At 37.6% G+C, this 23,643-nt stretch overlaps 1 protein-coding gene across 4 annotated transcripts; it reads right to left on the bottom strand.

Annotated features, from left to right (window-relative positions):
* Positions 1 to 6,743: 6,743 nt before the first annotated feature.
* LOC107828750 (uncharacterized) lies at positions 6,744 to 20,643 on the bottom strand. Of its 4 annotated transcripts, none has more exons than XM_016656117.2 (19): positions 20,379 to 20,643; positions 18,037 to 18,140; positions 17,737 to 17,823; positions 17,528 to 17,603; positions 17,318 to 17,392; positions 17,168 to 17,221; positions 13,394 to 13,453; positions 13,158 to 13,274; positions 12,296 to 12,390; positions 11,979 to 12,184; positions 11,617 to 11,714; positions 11,112 to 11,215; positions 10,808 to 10,973; positions 10,503 to 10,625; positions 9,797 to 9,879; positions 8,692 to 8,833; positions 8,366 to 8,395; positions 8,177 to 8,247; positions 6,744 to 7,813 (listed from the first exon to the last, which is right to left on the bottom strand). In XM_016656117.2, the coding sequence occupies exons 1-19, from the start codon at positions 20,415 to 20,417 to the stop codon at positions 6,985 to 6,987; spliced, it is 2,559 nt and encodes an 852-aa protein (XP_016511603.2). In that variant the 5' UTR covers positions 20,418 to 20,643; the 3' UTR covers positions 6,744 to 6,984. The 4 variants fall into 4 exon arrangements, with proteins under 4 accessions (XP_016511603.2, XP_016511604.2, XP_075105376.1 ...); XM_016656118.2 differs by having other exon boundaries at positions 6,744 to 7,810; XM_075249275.1 differs by having other exon boundaries at positions 6,744 to 7,775.
* Between the last annotated feature and the right edge of the window lie 3,000 nt (positions 20,644 to 23,643).

Below are 23,643 nucleotides of genomic sequence, written 5' to 3'. Positions count from 1 at the left end.
CCTATAAAAGAAGGTCTAATGTTTAGGATTTAAAAACACCTCTCATTTGCATTCTCATCTGTTTAAGGCATTTGTATCTTCTCTCTTTAGTATTATTTCACTTGTATTTTTTGGAGTGAAATAAAATATTGGTTGTGTCCGAGGAGTAGGCAAAATTAGCCGAACCTCGTAAATTCTGGTGTTCCCTTTATTGTTGTTTTATTGTCTTATTTATTATTTGGTGGCTGTCATAATTTTTAGTATAGTAGTTGTGACTTATTCACACTATATACATTTGGCTTCCGCAACAATTGGTATCAGAGCCAAGGTATTGTCTAAGTATGCTCTGTGGTTGCAGCATAGTCTGATCTTCCACATCAGAAAAGATTTATCTTGGTAACTGAGTCAAGGTTCTGTCTGAGTATGCTCTGTGGTTGCAGCTTAGTCTGATCTTCCACACCAGAAAGGAAATAATCTTGATTTGTGTCGTCAGCTATTAAATAATATTTGTGTCAAAGATGGGAGACAATAAACAAGAAGAATCTACATCAAGTGTCAACAATACGTCATCATTGGCATCTTCGCTTATGACAAGAATTGTGTCAAATGCGAAATTTGCGGTCGAAATATTTGACGGGTCCGGACATTTTGGGATGTGGCAAGGCGAGGTTCTAGATGTCCTTTTTCAACAAGGGCTAGATCTGGCCATTGAAGAAAAGAAACCAGATGTTATTGGAGAAGAAGATTGGAGAATTATCAACCGTGTTGCTTGCGGTACCATTCGATCCTACCTTGCTAGAGAGCAGAAATATCCATACACAAAGGAAACTTCTGCAAGTAAATTATGGAAAGCACTGGAGGATAAATTTTTGAAGAAAAACAGTCAAAATAAATTGTACATGAAGAAGAGACTGTTTCACTTCACCTATATTCCTGGTACCACGATGAATGAACATATCACCAGTTTCAATAAGTTGGTCACAGATTTGCAAAATATGGATACAACTTATGATGATGGTGACTTGGCCTTAATGTTGTTGGCGTCACTTCCTGATGAGTACGAGCACCTTGCAACTACTCTACTCCATGGAAATGACGAAATTTCTCTCAGAGAAGTTTGTTCGGCTTTGTACAGCTATAAACAAAGAAAGCGAGAAAAACAGAAGGGCGGAGAAGGAGAAGCACTGTTTGTGAGGGGTCGTCCTCAAAATCAAACGAGGACAAAGAAGGGAAGATCCAAGTCAAGATCCAGACCCAGCAAAGATGAATGTGCCTTTTGTCGAGAAAAAGGGCACTGGAAGAAAGACTGTCCGAAGTTGAAGAATAAGGCCAAACATAACAATGGAAAGGCCATTATGGATTCAAATGTAGCTGATTGTGATGATTCAGACTTCTCATTAGTTACAACAGAGTCATCAACATCATCAGACATATGGTTGATGGACTCGGCTTGTAGCTATCATATGTGTCCCAACAGGGACTGGTTCGTGGAATTTCAAGAAGGAGAATATGGAGTCGTCCACACAGCGGATAACAGCCCTCTTACCTCATATGGCATTGGTTCAATACGATTAAGGAACCATGATGGAATGATCAGAACATTGATAGATGTTCGATATGTACCGGATTTGAAGAAGAATCTCATCTCTGTGGGAGCCCTAGAATCAAAAGGGTTCAAAATCATTGCAGAAAATGGAGTGATGAGAGTATGCTCTGGTGCACTAGTGGTAATGAAGGCTAATCGGAAGAATAATAATATGTACCGCTATCGTGGCAGTACAGTTATTGGGACAGCGACAGTGACATCCAGTGATGACAAAGAAGCAGAAGCAACCAAGCTATGGCACATGCGCTTGGGACATGCTGGAGGAAAATCCTTGAAAACTCTATCAGATGAAGGATTGTTAAAAGGAGTAAAGGCTTGCAACTTGGAATTTTGTGAGCATTGTGTTAAAGGGAAACAGACAGGGGTTAAATTTGGTACAGCGATCCATAATACTAAAGGCATTTTGGATTATGTACACTCTGATGTTTGGGGTCCTTCTAAAACACCTTCATTGGGTGGGAAGCACTATTTTGTAACCTTTGTTGATGATTTTTCTCGAAGAGTGTGGGTGTATACAATGAAAAACAAAGATGAAGTGCTGGGAATTTTTCTCAAATGAAAGACGATGGTGGAGAATCAAACAGGCAAGAGGATCAAGTGTATTCGCACAGACAATGGAGGTGAATACAAAAATGATCATTTCAATAAGGTCTGTCAAAATGATGGCATCGTCCGACACTTCACTGTCAGACATACACCACAACAGAATGGAGTGGCTGAACGTATGAACCGGACCTTGCTGGAGAAGGTACGGTGTATGTTGTCCAATGCTGGCTTGGGCAAAGAATTTTGGGCTGAGGCAGTTACATATGCATGCCACCTCATTAATCGCTTACCATCTGCTGCTATTGATGGCAAGACACCATTTGAAAAATGGTATGGAAAGCCTGCTTTAGATTATGACTCTTTGCACGTGTTTGGCTCAACTGCATATTATCATGTGACGGAGTCAAAATTGGATCCAAGGGCAAAGAAGGCTATTTTTATGGGAATTACTTCTGGAGTCAAAGGATATCGCTTATGGTGTCCTATGACAAAGAAAGTAATATTCAGCAGGGATGTTACCTTTGATGAATCTGCTATGGTAAATAAGGTAACAGAAGACACCAAACAAAATAAAGGTGTTTCTAAGCAGGTGGAGTTTGAGGGAAAATTTATTTTTCCTACACAAGAAGCAGAGGAGGAAACAAATGAAGATTACCCTCTGGAAGGAGAGCCAGTAGAGGAGATTCCAACTCAGGAACCTCAACAACAACTTGAATCAATAGCAACCAGCAGGCCAAAAAGAACAATAACGAAACCTGTTCGTCTCATAAAGACGGTTGCTTGTGCAACCTCAATTGTAGTTGATGATGTTCCTACCACTTATAAAGATGCTGTCCAAAGTTCAGAAGAAGATAAGTGGAGGATTGCCATGAATGATGAAATACAGTCCCTTCATCAGAATCATACATGGAGATTGGCCAATCTCCCGAAGGGAAAGAAAGCAATTGGGTGCAAATGAGTATTTGCAAAGAAAGAAGAATTTCCTAACCAAGTAAATGTTCGCTACAAAGCAAGATTGGTGGCCAAAGGATATGCTCAAAAGGAGGGAATTGATTACAATGAAGTGTTTTCTCCAGTTGTAAAACATTCCTCCATTAGAATTATGTTGGCTTTGGTAGCACAATTGGATTTGGAACTAGTTCAGATGGATGTAAAAACTGCGTTTTTACATGGAAACTTGGAGGAGGAAATCTACATGACTCAGCCAGAAGGATTCAAAGTTGCTGGAAAAGAAAATATGGTTGGCAAACTTGAAAAATCGTTGTACGGATTGAAACAATCTTCTAGACAATGGTACAAGCGATTTGACGAGTTTATGTTGCGACAAGGGTACAAGAGAAGCAAATACGATCATTGTGTGTATTTGCACAAGCTTAAAGATGGTTCCTTTGTATATCTTCTCCTATATGTTGATGATATGTTGATAGCTTCCAAGAATTCGGAAGAAATTGATAAGTTGAAGATTCAACTGAAGAAGGAGTTCGAGATGAAGGATTTGGGTGAGGCAAAGAAAATTCTTGGCATGGAGATAATTAGAGATAGACGTTCAAAGAAACTCTTTTTATCTCAAAAGGAATATTTGAAGAGAGTACTTCAACGTTTTGGCATAGATGACAAGACTAAGCCAGTTAGTACTCCACTTGCTTCCCATTTTAAGCTAAGTACTACTATGTCGCCAATGGATGAAGCTGAACGAAAGTATATGTCAAAGGTACCATACGCAAATGCTGTTGGTAGCTTGATGTATGCAATGGTTTGCACAAGGCCTGACATTTCACAAGCTGTTGGAGTTATTAGCAGATATATGCACAATCCAGGGAAGGAGCATTGGCAAGCTGTGAAGTGGATTCTACGGTATATTCATAATACTGTAGATGTCGGGTTAGTTTTTGAGCAGAAAGACAATCAGTCTGTAGTTGGATATTGTGACTCAGATTTTGCGGGTGATCTGGACAAACGAAGATCAACTACTGGTTATGTGTTTACTTTTGCAAAGGCACCAGTTAGTTGGAAGTCTACTTTGCAGTCAACAGTTGCTTTGTCTACAACAGAGGCAGAGTACATGGCTATTACAGAGGTTGTGAAAGAGGCAATTTGGCTTCAAGGATTGCTAAAGGAGCTTGGTGTTGAACAAAAATGTATCACAATTTTTTGTGATAGTCAAAGTGCTATTCAATTAGCGAAGAACCAAGTTTATCATGCAAGGACGAAGCATATTGATGTTCGGTATCATTTCGTACGAGAAATCATAGAAGAAGGAGGAGTCACAGTGAAGAAAATTCATACTACGGAGAATCCTGCTGATATGCTGACAAAGGTGGTGACTGCGGTCAAGTTTCAACATTGTTTGAATTTGATCAACATTGTTGAAAACTGAAGATTGAAGATGAAGACACAATCAAAATTTGTTATTGAGAGAAAATTGAAGATGTGGAATTTTGCCAAGGTGGAGATTTGTTGAATTTGGCAAATTTTTGTCCCACATCGGTGGGCTCTTAAGTTTTGGGGAAATTTTCCCCCTATAAAAGAAGGCCTAATGTTTAGGATTTAAAAACACCTCTCATTTGTCTTCTCATCTGTTTAAGGCATTTGTATCTTCTCTCTTTAGTATTATTTCACTTGTATTTTTTGGAGTGAAATAAAATATTGGTTGTATCCGAGGAGTAGGCAAAATTAGCCGAACCTCGTAAATTCTGGTGTTCCCTTTATTGTTGTTTTATTGTCTTATTTATTATTTGGTGGCTGTCATAATTTTTGGTATAGTAGCTGTGACTTATTCACACTATATACATTTGGCTTCCGCAACATCTAATTCCTTTTGTGAGGGATGAAGTTTAAAGCGAGAGAGATTCATGTTAAAGACGAAGTTAAATCCAAAATTGGGGTTCCAGTAAAGAAAACAGAAAAGGAACAAATTAAACCTATAATTTATGTGCTGTTACAGGCATAGATCAACAATGAGACTTCAGTTATCTTGATCTTTCTGTAGAAATGAGAATTCAGTCTTTGTTGTGTCCGTCTCACTCTCACAGCTCTTTGTCACTTTTTGTGTAATAGCCTAGAGAATGGTCAAATGAATAGGATTTTAAGATCTAGTTATTATGTTGACAACTTTTTAGAGTGGTAATGGATAAAGGTGTGTTTCTTTCTCACTATTTACCCAAAAATCCGAAAATAAACCACATAACAATAAGAAGAAGAAAACAACAGAAATTCAGTACGAAAATTTAATTGCTGAAGAATTTGTTGAAGTTCACAAGGTCGGTCTGAAGACTTGAACTTGGGGGGAGGAGTAGGGATGTTGAATAAGGGTTTAACTTTTAGAGTGAGTACTTGCTATTGGGTCGAGTCAGTGTAAAAATAAACCCAGCAAATGGCTTAAATGGCTGACATGTGACCCCTCCGCTAACCTGGGGGTATATTTGTCCAATAGTAAAACGATAGGAATATTTTTGCTCGATTAGTATGATGGAGGGTAACTTTAAAAAAATTTCCATAGTAGTAGGATATATTTTACCCTTTTTCCGTAGCCACAATTAAAGCCTACAGGTTTTCATTTCCCTTACTGGTGCGCCTTGCAAAACATAATCAGCACTTTCTTCAAAGATTTACTACGAATGTCAAGGTATACATATTTTCTATTACTATTCCTTTGACGCAAATGGAAACTATACATTCACACTGCCATGAATCGTTTGTTAAAAATAAAAAAAATCCCCGACTCATAATGTCATCATTTGAAGTAAATGCAACTGTAATATTAAGTCAGTAATTTGCGAGATTACCGTTTCACTACTTGCCCCACACTGAGTCTGTCAATAGGACAAAGTTCATCTGATGGACCCTTATCTCAAACAACGTAGAAATAAAGGATAACGGAATCTTCATCTTCATCTCTATCACTGTTGCCAGGCGCATTATCCAGATATGACTCAAAAAAACGAACACTAGACTACACAGTATTTCCGCTAAAAGCTCAATGACCTGTGCTGAAAATCACATCAAGGCAGACCAATAATTTGGCATACCCTCTTCATTTGCTCAAGGCATTTGCCAATCACTCCAAACAAGAAAAGCATAAAACCATTCATGTTTTCACAAAGAAGCCAAAGGACACTTCCTGCAGTAAAAGAAGTGTGCGTCAATCGCTGGCATGCAGGATGTGATATTCTGTAGAAGACTTGCAATAAAGCTGCAGAAACTGAACCTCAAGAAACCCATAATCACAAAATGGAAGTTTAGTTTGGTACTTACAGATTCTCAATCTCTGACAACATCTGGACCAGTCATTCGAATAAGAAACAAGCAAGTAGCTTCTCCAAATGGAATAAGCACTTCTTCTGATGAGGGGACCAGGCACTTTGGAAGACCAATTCGAGAAAAATGAAACAAGCAACTTTTCGATCCTCAATATGGAATTCAGCAACTATTGCCTTTTGTTGGAAAAATGCACTCAGAATAACATATAACAAAGCCAACTGTATCCATAATTTAACAAAACGAAGATATGAAGCCAGATTATTCCAACACCGCAGCCCTTAAGCGGTTAAGCCTGCCTTAAACTGGAACTACTTTATCCAGATTTTACACCAGATACAATATTACGGATGTATAGGGAGAAGAGATCAAAAATTTGATAACTGGGAAAAAAAGAAGCTGAACAATAAACATCAAGAAGTGTAACAGTAAATAATAAGTTACAACCATTATATTAGCCTATCGTTTGATCCCGATCAGAGAACAAGTCCACTGTACACAACTGGCTGCATAACCTCACCAACTAAAAATGGGGATCCAAGCAATCAGCGCTGAATCCCAGGTTCAAATGAAGATCAACGGATTTCCGCATACAGTTACTCCAGTACTGCAACTTCTTGGTCAACCCTCCAGTAGTTTGCATCATTGTATTCCTTTATTCCTGCCCCACCATCATCTGTACTCTCCTTTTCAGGATTCTTAGGAACAGTGCTCCTTTTCAAAGGAGCAGCCTCCCCAACAATCCCCTCCTTAAGAGCATGTTCCATTGCCTTTTCAGTACCCTCTAATTCTACCCCAACAAATTCAACATCCTCTTCAAACAAAGAAGGAACAGCAGTTGCTTTCTGACTAGAATCAGATCCAGTTGAAGTTTTGCTAGAATCTGGAGATGTTGAGACACCATTTGGAAGAGATTCTCCACTACCACCAGAAGTGGAACTTACCAACGGAGTTGTTGCCTCCCCTGAATTGGCCAGATGGCCACTAGAGTTACTAGGATCTTCAAATGGGTTCACAGAGGATCTACCAACCTGAAAATCTGACGCATCCCCCCATGCTGCCCATTCAGGCATAGGCCTGTCTCCAAAGGGGTCATCATTGTCTGACGTCTCAAAGCGGAAGAAACCCATGTCATCTGACACACCTGCTTTCTCGCTTTGTTGACTGAAGTTACCACCATTGACAGAATCCAATCCACTAACAGCATTTGAAGTAGAAGTGGGTGTTGCATCTGTAGAATTTTTGCTCTCAGCCAATTCGTCCTCCTCTCCTACTACTACCTCGTCATCACTATTGCTATTCCCATCATTTGATGTTCCATTAAGGTTGATCTCTTCCATTGCCTCTGTAGGTGAGGTGTTCAGAGGTGCATCGCCAAGTCTATCATCTTGAAAAGCAAACCAGTTTGAGTTTGTGAATAAACTGCTGCACGAAGTGGAAGAAACGAAAAAGAAATTGTCACACACACACAATAATAAGTCCATATAGAAAGAACAGATGCTATAACCTCGCCGCATCACTAACTTACCATTTTAACACACGCAAAGGAACCAACGGAACACAAGGGCGTGCATTTTTCTATGGTCAAATGAACGGAGGAATACAAAAATTTCTTCTTTCTCCTCATCCTCTTTTTTTCTTCTTTTTCTTGCTTTTAACATTTTTTGGAGGGCCATTTTATTTTTAATTACCTACACCCAATTATAGTACAGACGCTGCAGAAAACACGTGTAATGTATTGACTCTTGCACAAAACTTTCCTTTAAAACTACAGAACTGTGAACTCACCTCCCCTGGTCACCTCCCAATCGGAGGGATGATATCACAACTTCAGCAGATTCATCGTCAAAGTAAACATCCTATATGGCATGAACACAGAGCAGTGAGAATGCCAGAGGCTAATGATATCATCAATAAAAGAGTGAGTGACCTTTAAAACATACAAAAGTAAAGTCAATCACGGAATAAAAGTATTACCTCATCATCTCGATCAACAGCTGCATGACCCTGTAAAAAAGTGATGAAGACCATGAATGAATTGACAAATGTGTAACCATAACCCAATAGCATCCCAAAGCCCAAAATTGGGGCAAAGTTTCCAGAGTGGTATTCCGCTTTTCTTCTCTTCTGCTTGCAGAACACCCTCCCTCACCCAAACCCGCCCCCACCCCTCTAAACTTCCTTCCCCCAAAAAGAAAGAATAGGCTGAGATAGCAACCCTGATTTTTTTGGGAAATAGAATTTTGAAAAACCAGAAAGAGAGATAGCAACCCTGATTTACAATGCATTAGATAAACCCTTACCTCTTCAGCATCATCATTGTCATATATGGTGTAGCGAAATGCTTGGCTAAGATTATTGGCTAAAGCTGCTACATCATAATCTCTATCATGCACATCTTCATCATCACTGTCCCTCATCCGGTCTTGCAATGCAGTTGGCCGGCTGCTCATGTTTAAAAAATTCGTCATGACCTCTATTCCAGTAGTTGATGTAGGAATTGACAAGGGCACTAGAGCAGAATAGGTAAGAAGGGAGTAAGCTGGAACACTTAGTTCTTTGCTCCAAAAAGAGAACAAAACCTAACCACCTCTCCTTCTCCACTCTCTTACGAATTGTGACATTTATGTTTATAGTATTCAGATGAGGTCACCTTGACTATCTGATTGAATGATTTCACTAGAAGCTTTTCATCTAATAAATTGTGACACTTCTTGTCACTACTAGATCACACAGTAAAGGACATGAGAGCGGTCCACCAAAAACGCATCAGCAGTTAATTCCCTGCTTTCCCACCCACCCCTTATCTTTTCTACCCCATTTTCGACCTTTCTTCAGATACTAGAAAGTTCATACATCAAAGTAGGTCCAACAGACAGAGATTGGTGCTCACGAAGACACCTCTCTCTCTCTCTCTCTGAAGTATCTTTATAATATAGTCCGCTTTTTATTGTTAAAACTCCTCACTGTTTACTACTCCAATCATTTTGAAAATCTGTTTTGCTTTTTCCATTTATTCATTCCACCAGATGAGGGCAGAGTTGAGATACTTGAAAATGACATGGCACAACAACGATTGTTTTAGTAAAGACAACAAAGTACTAACACTATAAGTGGTTCAGCTGCTGTAGTTGTTATAGTTACGTCGCATGTGGTGTTAGACAGAGGGCTAGAACTTGTATGTCCCTATAGGATAAGTGTGAAATTAGAAAAGAACCTCTAAAGTTACAGAATTCCTAATTGCCTTAAAAGACGCATTACTAGAAGTGTATGAATGGACAAAGGGAAACCATATAGCCAAGCCCTAACTAATTTGGGACGAGCACATATTTGATTGACGGAAAAACACTATCAATGACATAATATTGGCGATCAGTTACACAATCAAAAAGAAGAGGCAAAACGTACCCACAAGCCCATCGGTAGACATTTTCGATCGTATTACGCTCCTGTAAAACAGTAATTTGCCAATCACTCCATTCCATATTTTTCTGGCATGAAGAATACAGATTAACATGTGAGAAGATGAAATGTTGCACGAAATCCAATGCCATCAAAATTTATTATATAGAACCAATAAGCAGAACCTTTCACCGACTTCTGCTGCTCAATCAATATCATGAGCCCAAAACAATAAAAAGAAGTGACAGGAATCTAATGAGATACTGCAGTAATAAATTTGCATAGGACACCACAAACTAAATATTGACATCAAAGGCAGACGAATGATTTTGTTTAACAAAGTAAATAATCACATATTTGTGAAGAGGAACGTGGTGCTTAAAAATCAATCAAACAGTTTTTATTACAATGCACAGTAAAATCAGTGCCGAGCTCTCTTCCCTACTTCTAAAAAACAAGCTAAGATCAATTTCATATCAAAAATATCCCTTTGAAGCACAGGAGGGTAGGTAACTGTATTTTGAAACTATTTGCCGACGTCCATCCTTAATTCCTTTTTAGTTGTGCGGAGAGCACTGCTTAGAGACATAAACAATTGACTCAGAGAGAACTTTCAGAATCTAACTGAACAATTTTGGTTGATGATGTGCTCAAATGCAGTTCGCTGTTGTTGAAAGCATATCTAGCAACAAAGTATAAAGCTTTCACACACCTCAAGATGTTCTTGGATGTGGTTGTCATTCTTTCCCAACTGAACAAGTTTGTTAGAAATCCGTGTTATATGTCCTATGTTACCCACTCGGGGTGCTTGCTTCGCAGTAGCAGGTAAAGTTGGCTGCATCAATTGAAAAACACCATTAAAGCATATCAAGCTATTAAATACAGTGAGGTTGCAGTGTTCCCATTTAACATGTTCTGTTCTTGGAGAGAATGGGGTACGATAACTCGAAAAGAACGAGGCAATTTCAAAACCTAATAATTTAATAGAAAGTAAATCAGTTATTTAGAAATATCAACCTGTTTTTCATCACTAGAAATTGTGGCCTGCTTATCCGTTTGAAGTATCTTCCCAATCAAATTACACTCTTCAAAAAGATGGTCGACAATGATATTGTTTTTGCTGTCCAAGCATGAGTATATTATACTCTCCACATGATGATGTAATGCATTGTTATAAGGGTACCTATACAGCAATCAAGTAATTTGTTCGGACCAAAGAAGAAAGTAGTAAGAAAGCCACCAACACAAAATCAATGGCTTTTGCTGAGTAAACCAGCCAGTCAGAGTTCCAGAATTCATGAGCATAGGCATAAAATTTTACTCAAAAAAGAGATCCAGGACTCTCTCAATCGTCCCAGAGCTGATCAACTCTTTCTCTGCAGCTTCATTGCCAGCTTTCAGTAGCACAGAAATGAATTCCACAATCTACAATAAAGAAGCAAACCACTAAATATAAAAAGATAAAGAGACTCGGCTAAGATAAACAACTCAATCATTTAACAGTGGAAGTGAAAGAAAGCATGCAAAATATTGAACATATGTTCATGCTAACACTCCTTTCTGAGCTTCTACTCCACAGATTAAATGCTGAATACGTTTCAACAAATCCACCAAATATAACAAGAAAGGTTATCAAGCTATTTACAATTCATCCAGAATACAAACATGAGCCAACTTGATCTCTAACAGATAATGAAAGTCCATACTATTGGAAATTCTAGCTATAAATATCCTTCTGAAATAACACCAATCAACCTAAATTCATCAAATTGTAGTATATAAACAAGATCTGCTCACTCAATTCAAAGAATGTATACAATACAAACCTTTAAGCGATGCTTCCCTAGAGGTGGTCTGAGTTCACCATATGTCGTAGGCAGAATCTTCTCATCAGAGGTCACATTCAACAGCTTGACCAAGTCACCTGTTCCAGAATGAGCAACGGTTATGAAACTCTTAAAGATAAGGGTCAAGGGGCAGCAAACACATTCAGTTATATTAGGAAGCAAAGGATTCCTTCTCTCTTTTTTTGTTGGTGGCCTGTTCTGCAACAGCTTTGCGTTTTCATGATTTCCTACCACCCACTCTCTTTTAGAAAACTTTGAATTGATCTAAAGGGTAGAAAAGTATCTAAACAAGTATTTAGCAATTCAAAATCATATGAAATTTTTTGCAAAAAGAAACTTACCAAGTTTAGGCAACATTGCGTCAATAGTGTCAGGACTGACATGCATGGGTGACTCGTAAACATGCTGGCTCCGGAAGGAATACATCATAAATGATGGGATTGATCTTTTTGAATCCAACAGAGATATGCAGACAGTCAAAGAATGGACAAGGGCAGACTTTGACTGTGAATCTTCAAGGGCATGACAAAATATCCTTGAAACAAAGCTGCATGTAAAGGAAGTTGAGCAACTTATTCAGTCAAAATTAAGATCATCAGGAAAGAATCCCAAAGAAAAAAGAGCTTTCAAGAGAAGTATCAACTGGAGTCCTACAGACCTTGGGCTAGATAATTTAGTGGCAAGAGGTGATGGGGTGTTTCTGGTAATTGCACATAGAGTCTCTGCTGCATTAGCATGTACTTCAGGAGGACTCTGGACAATAAAACAGTACATCAGAAATGCTAGATCACCCCCTTTAAAGGGATAGCTAATTCTTGTTAGGTCTCTTTATAAAATTCAAAAAGAAAAAGCATTGACACGTCGGGTATCTGAATTCTACACTGCTTCACATTTCCCTTCCCCCCACCCCCAAGAAAAAACATAAAAAGAAGGAAGCTGCATCTGAGCTAAGCTTGGGAACAGAAGTTCTCTAAATGATAAAGTAAAACAAAAATTATTAATCGTAGGGCAGAACAAGTTGATAAGCCCCCTTTATCTCTGTCCCTATGTTCCCTGTCTGACATGAACATTAGGGAAAAAACAGATTTCTAGGTCAAAAATGAAACCTGCTGAAATCAACAAAGAGGAGTCAAAGAGACATGGATCCATCAATGGAAGGAATTTGGTCTTTCAGTTTACTGCTGCAGGAATACGTAATTCCTGTCAACTACACATTGCAGCTCCAGTTGCCCCGAAGCAGAATGTCATTAAACTGCCATACCATTCAATAAGCAATACGCTGACATTTAAAACATAAAAATACACAGTATCGCCAGCAAAATGCACTGCCAATAAGCAAAGATAACTAGACTTAATTGACAGAATCGATCGACGAAAGCGCGAGTGCACAATCATATACTGTTATTCTTAGTGCAAGATGAATGCCTAGACAGCCTGTAAATGTCAACCACAACATATATCAAAGGAATACTAAAGAAAAGTAGCAGATAATCAGGTAACCACAAATCTCTCTAACTTACAGAGGGGCTCAATTTATCCACGATCATTTCTAACAAATTGCTGTCAGTTAACCATTGCATCACATCCGATGTGTTGGGGTAAATTTGATCATCGGCACCTACAAGTCGCACCAAAACCTATAAAGAAACAGCTCATCAGAGGGATGCCTTCATCAGACTAATTGTCGTAGTTGACTTTATATCACAATCATACACACATTGTGGCAGATGGAAGAATGGAAAACTACACCACTAACCTCCATTATGGATGTTATACCAATCAAATCGACCATCTGGCGGAAAACATCATGATGCGCCTGTAAGAAAATCAAAATGATCCGGAATATAACCAATACTTTAGGCGGGAGGAGAGGAAGAAAAGCAATAAAACATGTACACATTGCTAAGGCGTCCTATTAAGGATTAAATCACTATCCTCCTAAGTTTGCCAAGTGAAAGGAAGGAGTTAGATATGGTCCCCTATGTATTAACCCACTCCCTGTAATAAAGATGCTTGGAGCAACATTTCTTCCCAAAAGTGACTCCATGCAATTATTTCATGCACGACTTGAGCAAGTTTTGAGCTCTTGACCCTCCTTGCTCAGCCATCCACTAACCATGTGTAAGTAGACATGCAATTATACAGTTAAACTACATCAGAAATTTACTTGTCCAACAGAAAAATATACAACTCCAAAAATTGTTATGCAGTTTACTAAACCCATAATTACTTTTTTCTTATCTATTCTTTCCTTGGATAAGTAAACATATAGTCCAATTACTATTTCAGATCACACTGCATCTTACTTGAACTTTTCAACAACAGTGAAACCAAGCATGAGCTGTCCAACAGTAAAATCCAGACAGAGCTAGGTGAGTTCTGTTAAATTACTATATAAGGAAGCTATCTAGCACCTACTTACAATGATCTAGAAATACAAAAACATTTGAAGCTCACAGAGAAATGTAGAAGCAACTTAGACAATGCGAAGAAAACTAACAGAAGCACAAATGGGAAAATATTAGTTCTTTATCTTTCCTGCCTTCAGATAGTCTACAGGGTAGGGATGCAAACACAGAGGTCAGGGATATATAGGTCAAAGGAGACAGGGCCTTCAATTGAGACAGGTCACCAATAAAAGACGCAAGAAGCATGAGAGGAAACGATGAAGAAATAAAAGAGCTAACTCGTATAGGTTTAGACATCATAGAATCCTTGTAAGAAGAACAAGGATAGGTTTTTGCTTCTTTTGGAATCTGTAAATGGTTACCAGCACAACCTTTGTGCTGGGTTTCTTTTTTAATAATACATAACTGTTACCTTTGTCAAAAAAAAGAGCTAACTCGAATTTGCAGAAAGATGTAACCCTGCCCCCACTAATCCTTCTCAAAAAAGAGAACCCACCCTTGAGAGGACTCAAACTACAATGCTTACCAGGGAAAAGAAAGAAAGTAATTATTGGTAGTCTCGGGAAGGAACCTAAGAGTATCCTGCAGCGGAATTGAGAGGTTTGCAAAAATGCAAAATAGACATTTAAGATAATGGGCAATGCAGAGTGGTTGTCTCTAGAAACATAGAAATGAAATAGAAGCAACACAAAGAGGGAGGACAAACACATCATGAAATTAACAAGCTTAGGGGGCACATAAACAACAACTATCCCAGAATAATCCCACAAGTGGGGTCGGGGGAGGGTAGTGTGCACGCACACCTTACCCCTACCGTGAGGTAGAGAGGTTGTTTCCAAAAGACAATCGGCTCAAGAAAAGATGCAAGTAAAGAAATATCAACAAGCAGTAACGACAGCAAGAAAATAAGAAAACAAGGCAAAAGGAACAATATGAAGTGATAAAAATCTACCAATAATAGAATAAAAGACTGCCACTAATACCACTAGAATGGAAACAAACACACTCGACTACCTACTAACTTCTTACCTTAATCTTCGATCTTCACACCTTTCTATCAAGGGTCATGTCCTCTGACAACTGAAGCAACGCCATATTCTGCCTAATCACATATTCCCAATACTTCTTTGGCCTATCTCTACCTCTTCTCAAACCCACTAAGGCCAACCTCTCGCACCTCCGTACCGGAGCATCTGTGCTTCTATTCGCATGCCCAAACCATCTAAGTCTAGCTTCCCATATCTTGTCCTCCACAGGAGCCACTCTCACCCTGGCCAAAATATCTTCATTTACAATCTTATCAATCCTGGTATGCCCGCACATCCATCTCAACATCCTCATCTTCATTTATAATCTTATCAATCCTGGTATACCTGCACATCCTTTCTGAAGTTCAACATCTCTTCTACTTTCATCTTCTGGAGATGGGAGTCCTTGACTGCCCTAGTCGGTCTAACTAGCACTCAGTAGAACTTACCTTTAAGTTTAAGCGGCACATTCTTATCACATAAAACACCGGATGTGAGCCTCCACTTCACCCACCGCGCTTCAATACGATGGGTAACATCCTCGTCAATCTCCCCATCTCCTTAGATTATAGACCCCAAGTACTTGAAACTCTCTCTTGGGGATGAGTTGTGTATCAAGCCTCACGTTCACTTCATTAGTCTCGTCACTGAACTTGCACTCCAAATACTCTGTCTTGGTCCTACTCAACTTGAACCCTTAGACTCCAAGGTCTGTCTCCCAACCTCCGATCTCGCGTTAACACTGTCTCGTGGCTCGTCAATCAGTACAATATCATCCGCAAAAAACATACACCATGGCAGCTCCCCTTGAATGTTACGCATCAGTGCATTCAGTGCCAAGGCAAATAAAAACGAGCTAAGAGCTGACCCCTCGTGCAACCCCATCACAGCTGGAAAGTAGTTTGAGTCCCCTCTCATTGTCCTCACATGAGTTTTAGCTCCATCGTACATTGTCCTTAATTGCCCTAGTGTAAGCCATAAGAACACCTCTAACCTCCCTTGCAACTTTGTCATATGTTTTCTCTAGATCAATGAACACCATATGCAAGTCCCTCTTCCTCTCCCTATACTACTCCACCAACCTCCTTACAAGATGAATGATTGTCGTAGTCGAACGACCCGACATGAATCGGAACTGGTTTTCGAAAATGATAAATTTCCATTGCCCAAAAAAAACTGTTGCCTAATCTTATATCGAAAAATAATATGACATTTGAAATGAATGATGCTAAAGATTATCAACTACTACATCGCTGGGAACAAATTAAAATGACATGACCACAAATAAATATACACACCTCGCTTTTTGATAAATAAATACTCATGTATAAAGATAAAATGGGAAGCAAGTAATAAATAGGTGTTGAAATGTAAATGCAACATGTAACAAACGAAGACATGTGGCTTTCTAAGGTTGAACTAGTTTTGGAGAGAGATTATAAATTTTCAACTTTTGTTTCTTTTCATAAAACTTTTGGCGATTCCCGAATATGGACAAAAATCTTGGTATTTAATCTACCAGCATCAATGAAATGATGTTTTCTTTTCTTTCTACCAAAAAATTATAATTTTATGATTTTCTAGACACTAACTTGATAACTGGATGAAAATGAACACAAGATCACTTACTAGATGAGCAATTTATAACAACAAGGTGTCAATATAAGATAATATTTAGCCGGGGACTCATATGAGGATTAGACACTTTTGTGGTTAACAACCTTCATCATCAATCAATCAAAACTCTCGGGATTAAGATAGGTTGAGTTTGACCATATGAATTGAGTTACTGATGAAAGTAAACCAATACTTAAGCCAATCTTTGAGGTCTGCATATAAAATTGCTGCTGTACTAAAATCTTTGTTTCTTCAGCACTGCCATAATAATTAATATAGCATCATATCATACTAGACAAATAATATATCATCATATCAGACTACAAATTTTTCCAAGTTGTTGATTTCCACTAACATAATCCTTTTCTTGATAAAAAAATAACATCTTATTATTTCTTCAAAATAGAAAGTCAAAACTTTAAATAAATGAAGCAGCAAAGTATCCTGCAGAATGCATCTGCGCATAGACTACGCTACCTGGACATAATTCATGAGGGGAACAGTCTTCCGCAACATGAGGCATATCACAACCTGTATGCAGTAAGAGTACATAAATCAGCTTGCTTTAACCAAATAACATTTCATTAATCTTGTATACATGAACCTTGTGGATGAATGAAGCTATACCTTACTAAAATACCCAGCAAGCAATGCACTATGTGGACGACTTGGTTCCAAGAAGGAAAAGAGTAAATTCATGAGCTGCGCCAATATGATAAAAAAGGATTGAACTCTCAAGCAAAACAATTTCCTCTGTGAAACTAAAATGTAATGACTTTTTTTGCAGTTGCAATTTAAAATTAAAATGTAATAACTGCATCCAGTGAATTACCATACCTCTTCTTCTTCCACTAGAGTCTTAAGGATGACATCAATTTCACAGGTGAATATCTCACTGGCAATGAAAGGAAATCTATGGTGCAAAACAATAATTAGAAACAAGAAACTGAAGTGGTCCCTAATATCTAAAATAAAAAATAAACATATTGTCTTGCAATTAGATTATTCAAATAATTAAAGCTTATTCATGTTCCATGATAACTTACTTAAACTTCCGCTTGTTATCGGCATCCTCAGAAGGCTCTTCAACAATGTAGCGCAGCAACTGCTCAACCTGGGCTCGATCTCTCAAACTGAAACCTCAAAATCATAAAAATTTGTCAATAAACTTTGGGACTTTAAGTTGTATGAATACTGAATTGTGCGATTATTAATTCTTTCACTAGAACTATATGCCAATTGATGGTTAAAATGAAACAATTAACAGAAGCATATGCATGATAAAAGAAAGTCATTTTTTAAGGTAATGAGAGGCATTTATAAATGAAAACTGCAAGAATGTTTACAAATTTATGAGGCGGCTGTTTAAAGCTTTGCATTCTTGAATTATCTCTTCCTCATCGAGGAGCTCTTCCAATGTGAAGTTTTCCTTGTCTAATACTGCTTCAACCTGCAAATCCAAGGGAAAAATGTTTCAAAATCTGGATATATCTACAATTTAGAGGAAAACAAAAGCAGAAGCCAATGGATAAGTGTCGGATTATGGTAACAACATAAAGAACAGAAATCATCAGACATCTTTAAGTCAAAATAGAGAATAGCCAACTTACTATGAAATTCAAAAAAGAGGTTTAAAAGGGTCAAGCTAGAAAAATTCCATACTCAGAAGCACGTTAAAGTACTGGAAAATCACACTATGAATAACGGATGGGTCCAACAAGTAGGTGAGAACTATGGTTGCAAGGAAGAATCATCAATCTGAAATACTCCATATCAATCCATGAAAGAAAAGACTTTGGACTACTCTATACCAAAACCACTCACAAATTGTGCAGGTCATGTTCATTCTTTTAAGTTGATAAATAGAGAACTTAAACTTTCACTTAATCAACATGAACACACAAGAAAACAATTCCTATAGATAAGTATTTTAAAGAGCGAAAAGCACATAAAAGCGACAAGGTCCCTTGGAGCTTGAAGCGAAAACAGGAAGTGAAGCACACGCTTCTTTCAAGTGAAGTGCACAATTACAGAAAATTAAAACCAAACATATATGCATTAGTAATATAATAATCAAAATGCAATAAATAAATAAATTCAACACCCAATATATTATTACCGATTTTATTCCAACTCTTCAAAGTTGAGCCTTAAAGAACCGACAGTTTTTTGTTTAATTCACTTAAGTCATTACTTGAAGCGCACATTTAACTGAAGTGCATGGCTTGACCTACAAAGCAATAAACCCTCGCTTCGAATCGCTACATTGCTTTAACCCTCTTTTTTAATAAGTAATGGGAGAGTAGTATTATATCGGAAAAAACAGCATAAAGAAAGTGTTGGTCAGCATGTACAACCCAATCAAATTGTGCAGACTATTAATTAGACACTATCTTATTCTTATCCTAAGTCAATTATCCGTTTTCTCTTATTTTTCTTTTCATGATGAAACAGTAAAGATTGTGTTAATGAGTACTAAGAAGGTACTTATAAGAGAATATCAGAAGAGAAGTCTTCCTTATATATATCGAAGGAATTCAAAAGATCCAACAATGAGGCTATGTCAGATTTAAAGTTCTTCCTACACCACAAATAAAAACTCTTACTGTCTTACAGCATCTAGATTTCAGTCGTCTCATTAAAACACCTATTTGTTTCTCTCCAGCCAAGTATTCCAGAGAATGCAAGTAGGAACTGCATTTCAATAGTGTGCTTGCTAGCAAATGGTAATGCATACCAGCTGCATAGAGCAAGTTTTATTCTTCCTGGCATAACCCATTGGACTCTAAAAATTCTCAGGAACACTGAAAAGTAATAACGACTTGAGACTAATGATCTTGCCCGTTATTAATATTTGAGACCAATGATCTCGAAATCGAATACTTCCAACACCAGTAATTCCCACACTGTCTTCTAAGCAATTAATTTCAGCCATCACACATTGATTAAGGCATATATCAGGACTCCATTTTCATCCCATTCACAAAAAGAAAAGGAAAAAAAAAGGGGGGGGGGGGGGGACAAAACATCAAATGAAGCCTGACTCTAGCCAATTACTGCAATCAATTCTAATAAGCGGAAATATAATTAAACAAGCACAAGAAGTAACAGCAGCAGAGACAGGAATTAACTTGCATTTGACAATGTAGAACCAATAGTGGCAGAGCCACATGCAAAGTTGCAACCAAGGGGATTCAATTAAATTCTCCCTCGCCAGAAAATTACACTGCATAAATAGGGTAAAAACAATTTGTTTATACAAATATAGAATTTCAATCCTCTTATCATTAGAGAAATACATGTTTAAATGGCATATGTGGCCCATTGTCAGAATTCCTGACTCCACCACTGAGCACCAATATAGCATAAGCAAATTACACGATCCAATTAGGGCAATTGTAGGCTAAACAAGTGCTCGAGATATAACAGCGCAGAACACAAAGTAATTTTGTTGTTACGTAGTCTGTGTGCTCGGATATAGGACATTCATAAACTACACACTATTCAATTTTAACACATAAGACACTGTCCACGAGCTTAAGCCACGCATAATGCGGCGACAAAAGAATGAATCAAAAATTCAAAATTATTCAAAATTCAAATTCCACAAAATCACACTTGCTTATCCAAATCAAAATTACAACTACAAGAGCATTTAGACATGTATAATTGGATCGAGTGACGTTACCGGTGAACAAGCGGAGAGAGATGTGAGCTTCCAAAACATATTTGAAAACAGATCTGTTAACCCTAGAACTGAATCGAGACCAAAAAAAAAAAAGGAAGAGAAGATTCGAGAAAGACCGAGGGGCTTAGGCTTTTTGAAGTTTTTGGAGCGAAATAGAGGAAAAGGGAGAAAACCCTAACTTTTGAGATCAAAAAGAAAGCGATGCCGTAAAGATGGAGAAAGAGGGATGAGGTTCTTCTAAAATAGAATTGTACTAATGTTTTATGTTGCTGGAGAAATGAGGACGAAAAAGTACAAAATTGAGGTTTGCAATGTACCAAAGTCGAAAATATGAAAAGATGAAGTGAATTGAGAGAATGTTTAATTATATAATTATGAAAAATGAGATAAAGACAAAAATGGTTTGAAATAATATATATACACATGTAGTAGCACTCTTAAAATTTAGTTAAGTAATAATAAGTATAAGTATAAATATTTATAGCCAAGATCCAATTAAAAGCTACAACATTTCATCAAATAAGTAATACTTTTTTTAATTTGTGTAAGAAAAATAACATATAAATCAAATCTATTTTTGTAAGGAAAGAAAAAGAGTAGTGCATAGACGGATAAGTTTGATCTCTACTTTTAATTGATCCTTTTTTAAACTAATTTATTTTTATGATTATCTAGATAGATATACCATTGTAAAACAGGGATATATAGAATCTTATCTTCAAATAAAAAATTGCATGATAATGTAATAGTATTAAGTAAAATAATACATAGCGATAAACAAGAAACAAAGAGATTGAAAAAAATTAGAAGAATCGATTTAAAAATAAATTATAAAACTTTTTTGAATTTGAGATGATGAAGTTTTTGTATATTGTTGACAAAAGTTTAAATTAAGAAATTCCAAGCAACTCATTAAAATTTTAGTAATATAATATATTTATAATATAGGCCATTCTAATAATAATTAAAATTATTATTAAACTATTACGTTAAAAATTAATAGGGTGCAATTTTAATTCCTGATCTTACGTGCTACTACAATAATATATAGTTATTAAAATAATGGTAAAATAAATTCATAAAAGGCACCCGTAATTATTAGTATAATAAAATATTATAAAATTATTAAGTATAAGCTCTAGATCTTTGTATTTATAAGGTATCGGTTGTTTTTTTTTTTTGGTCAAAAGGGATATTATATTATATTAGCCAAAATAGTTAAACGGGGGTCACAATTGGGACGTTGTTGTGGTACCTTATGGCACCCATTGTTGCAATATTTTGCATAATTGTACTTAGATTACAGCCCACAAAAGATCTAGGTAGTTCAATTCCTAGTATGTCTGTCCAATACATCATTGGCAAACATCGGAGAAACTGCTAAGGACAAAGACTTATTCAAAAAACTTTCTTTTGTTGCTTCCTTCGCCAGCGCATCAGCTACTCTGTTTTGCTCCCGGTAGGTGTGTCTTACCACCACGCTGCCCATCCTTTGGATCATTGATCTGCATTCACAAATTAGAGGCTCAAAAATCAGATTTCCATTTATCAACATATTGATTGTTTCTGCTGAATCAGTGTCTATCTCTAGCGGAACTAGGTTGTTTAGTTCAGCTAATTGTAGACCTCTAATAAGGGCCTGAATTTCTGCCCTTGTGTTTGTTGTTTGAGGTATGTTATTCATATAGCCCAATATCCAGTTCCCATTATGGTTTCTGAAAATCCCCCCTGATCCACTTATTCTTGGGTTTCTTTTTGTTGATCCATCAGTGTTCAGTTTGAAGGCACCTCTGGGTAGGGGTATCCATTTTAGCATGATCTGATGTGTTACCATTTTGGGGTTGTTATTTGTAAGCACATGGTACTCTGTTGCCTTTGATATAGTGTTGTTGGCATTAATATGCTCTTTTTTGTTATTGAAAACATTGTTGTTTCTTGTCAATCAAATGTGCCAAAGGCAGAAGGGGATGAGGTTGTCCCAGTTGAGGCAGTTGTTGTACTTCACAGCTTTGAGAGTTGGCCATGATGATTGCCAAAGGTGGCTATTGAGGACTCGTTGGGATGAGGTGGAACTTGATGATTTTGATAAGGTGACATTCCAGTAATAGGCAGTATTGGGACATTGAAAGAAGATGTGGTCAATGTCCTCCTGATCATTGCCACAATAGTGGCATTGAGGGGGCAGTTTATTCCAATAGAGTGTAGAAAACTCCTAGTTGGGAGTCTTCTATGGGTTAGGAGCCAGATAAAATGCTTGATTTTATTGAGGGTTTGAAGCTTCCATATCCATTTAAAGGGTGTTTCTTCTCCAGGAGTGTAGTCTGGTGTGTTCCTACTTATGAAGGAATAGGTAGAGCTATTGGAGAACTGTCTATTGGCAGTCAGGTCCCATATTAGATTGTCCTCTTTGGTGATGGAATTGGGAATGAACACAAAATTGAGAAGGTTTAGGATATTTGGGGGATGGTGATGGACAATGTTGAGGTGTCCCAAATGCCCATATTGTGAATTGCTTCAACCCTGACTTGGAGGTCATTTTGGATTAGGTGGCCTTCTATCATTTGCCTGATAACTGGCTAGTTAGGAATCTAAATGTCATTTAAAAAGTTGACCCTATTTCCTTTATTAACAACCCATCTGCTGGTTTTGCTACAAATCTCCCAACCCTTTAGTAAGCCCTTCCAAATTGGGGATTTAGGGTTCCTTGGATGTCTCAAAACATGGAGTGGTCTAGACATGTTGCAATGTTTGTGAATCAGAACTCTGGCCCAAAGACTGTTGGTGTTCTTGTAAGCTCTTCATGCCATGTTTGAGGGAACAGCTTTGTTTTTAAAGCTAGCTTTTTGAAGCCCTAGCCCTCCCTCGGACTTGGTCCTAGTGACTACATCCCACTTAATCAAATGAGCTTTTTCCTTTCAGGGGTGGTGCCCCAAAGGAAGTTTCTCTAGATTCTATCAATTTGATTGGTTACTTTGGTAGGATGGTGATATATTGCATTACATGGCTTGGATGTTTCTCAGAGTGGTCTTGGCCAGGACTATTCTCCCAGCCATGTTAAGGTATTTTGTTTTCCAGCCAACCAGCTTGGTTTGCATATTGTCAATGATGAATTGGAAGTCTGAGGCTGTTTGTTTTTTGTGGAAAATGGAAAACCAAGATATTTTTCAAAGGAGGTTGTGTGTTTGATGGACAGGAGGTTGGTGAGATGTTGGGAGGTATCTTGGGTAGTGTTTGAGGAAAATAGGACTCTAGATTTGGTTAGGTT

This window comes from Nicotiana tabacum, chromosome 3 (assembly GCF_000715075.1).
Source record: "Nicotiana tabacum cultivar K326 chromosome 3, ASM71507v2, whole genome shotgun sequence".
In the NCBI taxonomy this organism is placed as follows: domain Eukaryota; kingdom Viridiplantae; phylum Streptophyta; class Magnoliopsida; order Solanales; family Solanaceae; genus Nicotiana; species Nicotiana tabacum.
This window is presented reverse-complemented; position numbering and strand designations above follow the sequence as displayed.

Excerpts from the sequence above, each read along its gene's own strand:
- LOC107828750 (XM_016656117.2), bottom strand. The coding sequence starts at position 20,417 with ATGTTTTGGAAGCTCACATCTCTCTCCGCTTGTTCACCG. Across the intron at positions 18,141-20,378 it reads CTCTCTCCGCTTGTTCACCG|GTTGAAGCAGTATTAGACAA; the intron begins GTAACGTCACTC and ends TTGGATTTGCAG. Across the intron at positions 10,974-11,111 it reads GTCCTGGATCTCTTTTTTGA|GTACCCTTATAACAATGCAT; the intron begins GTAAAATTTTAT and ends ATTGCTGTATAG.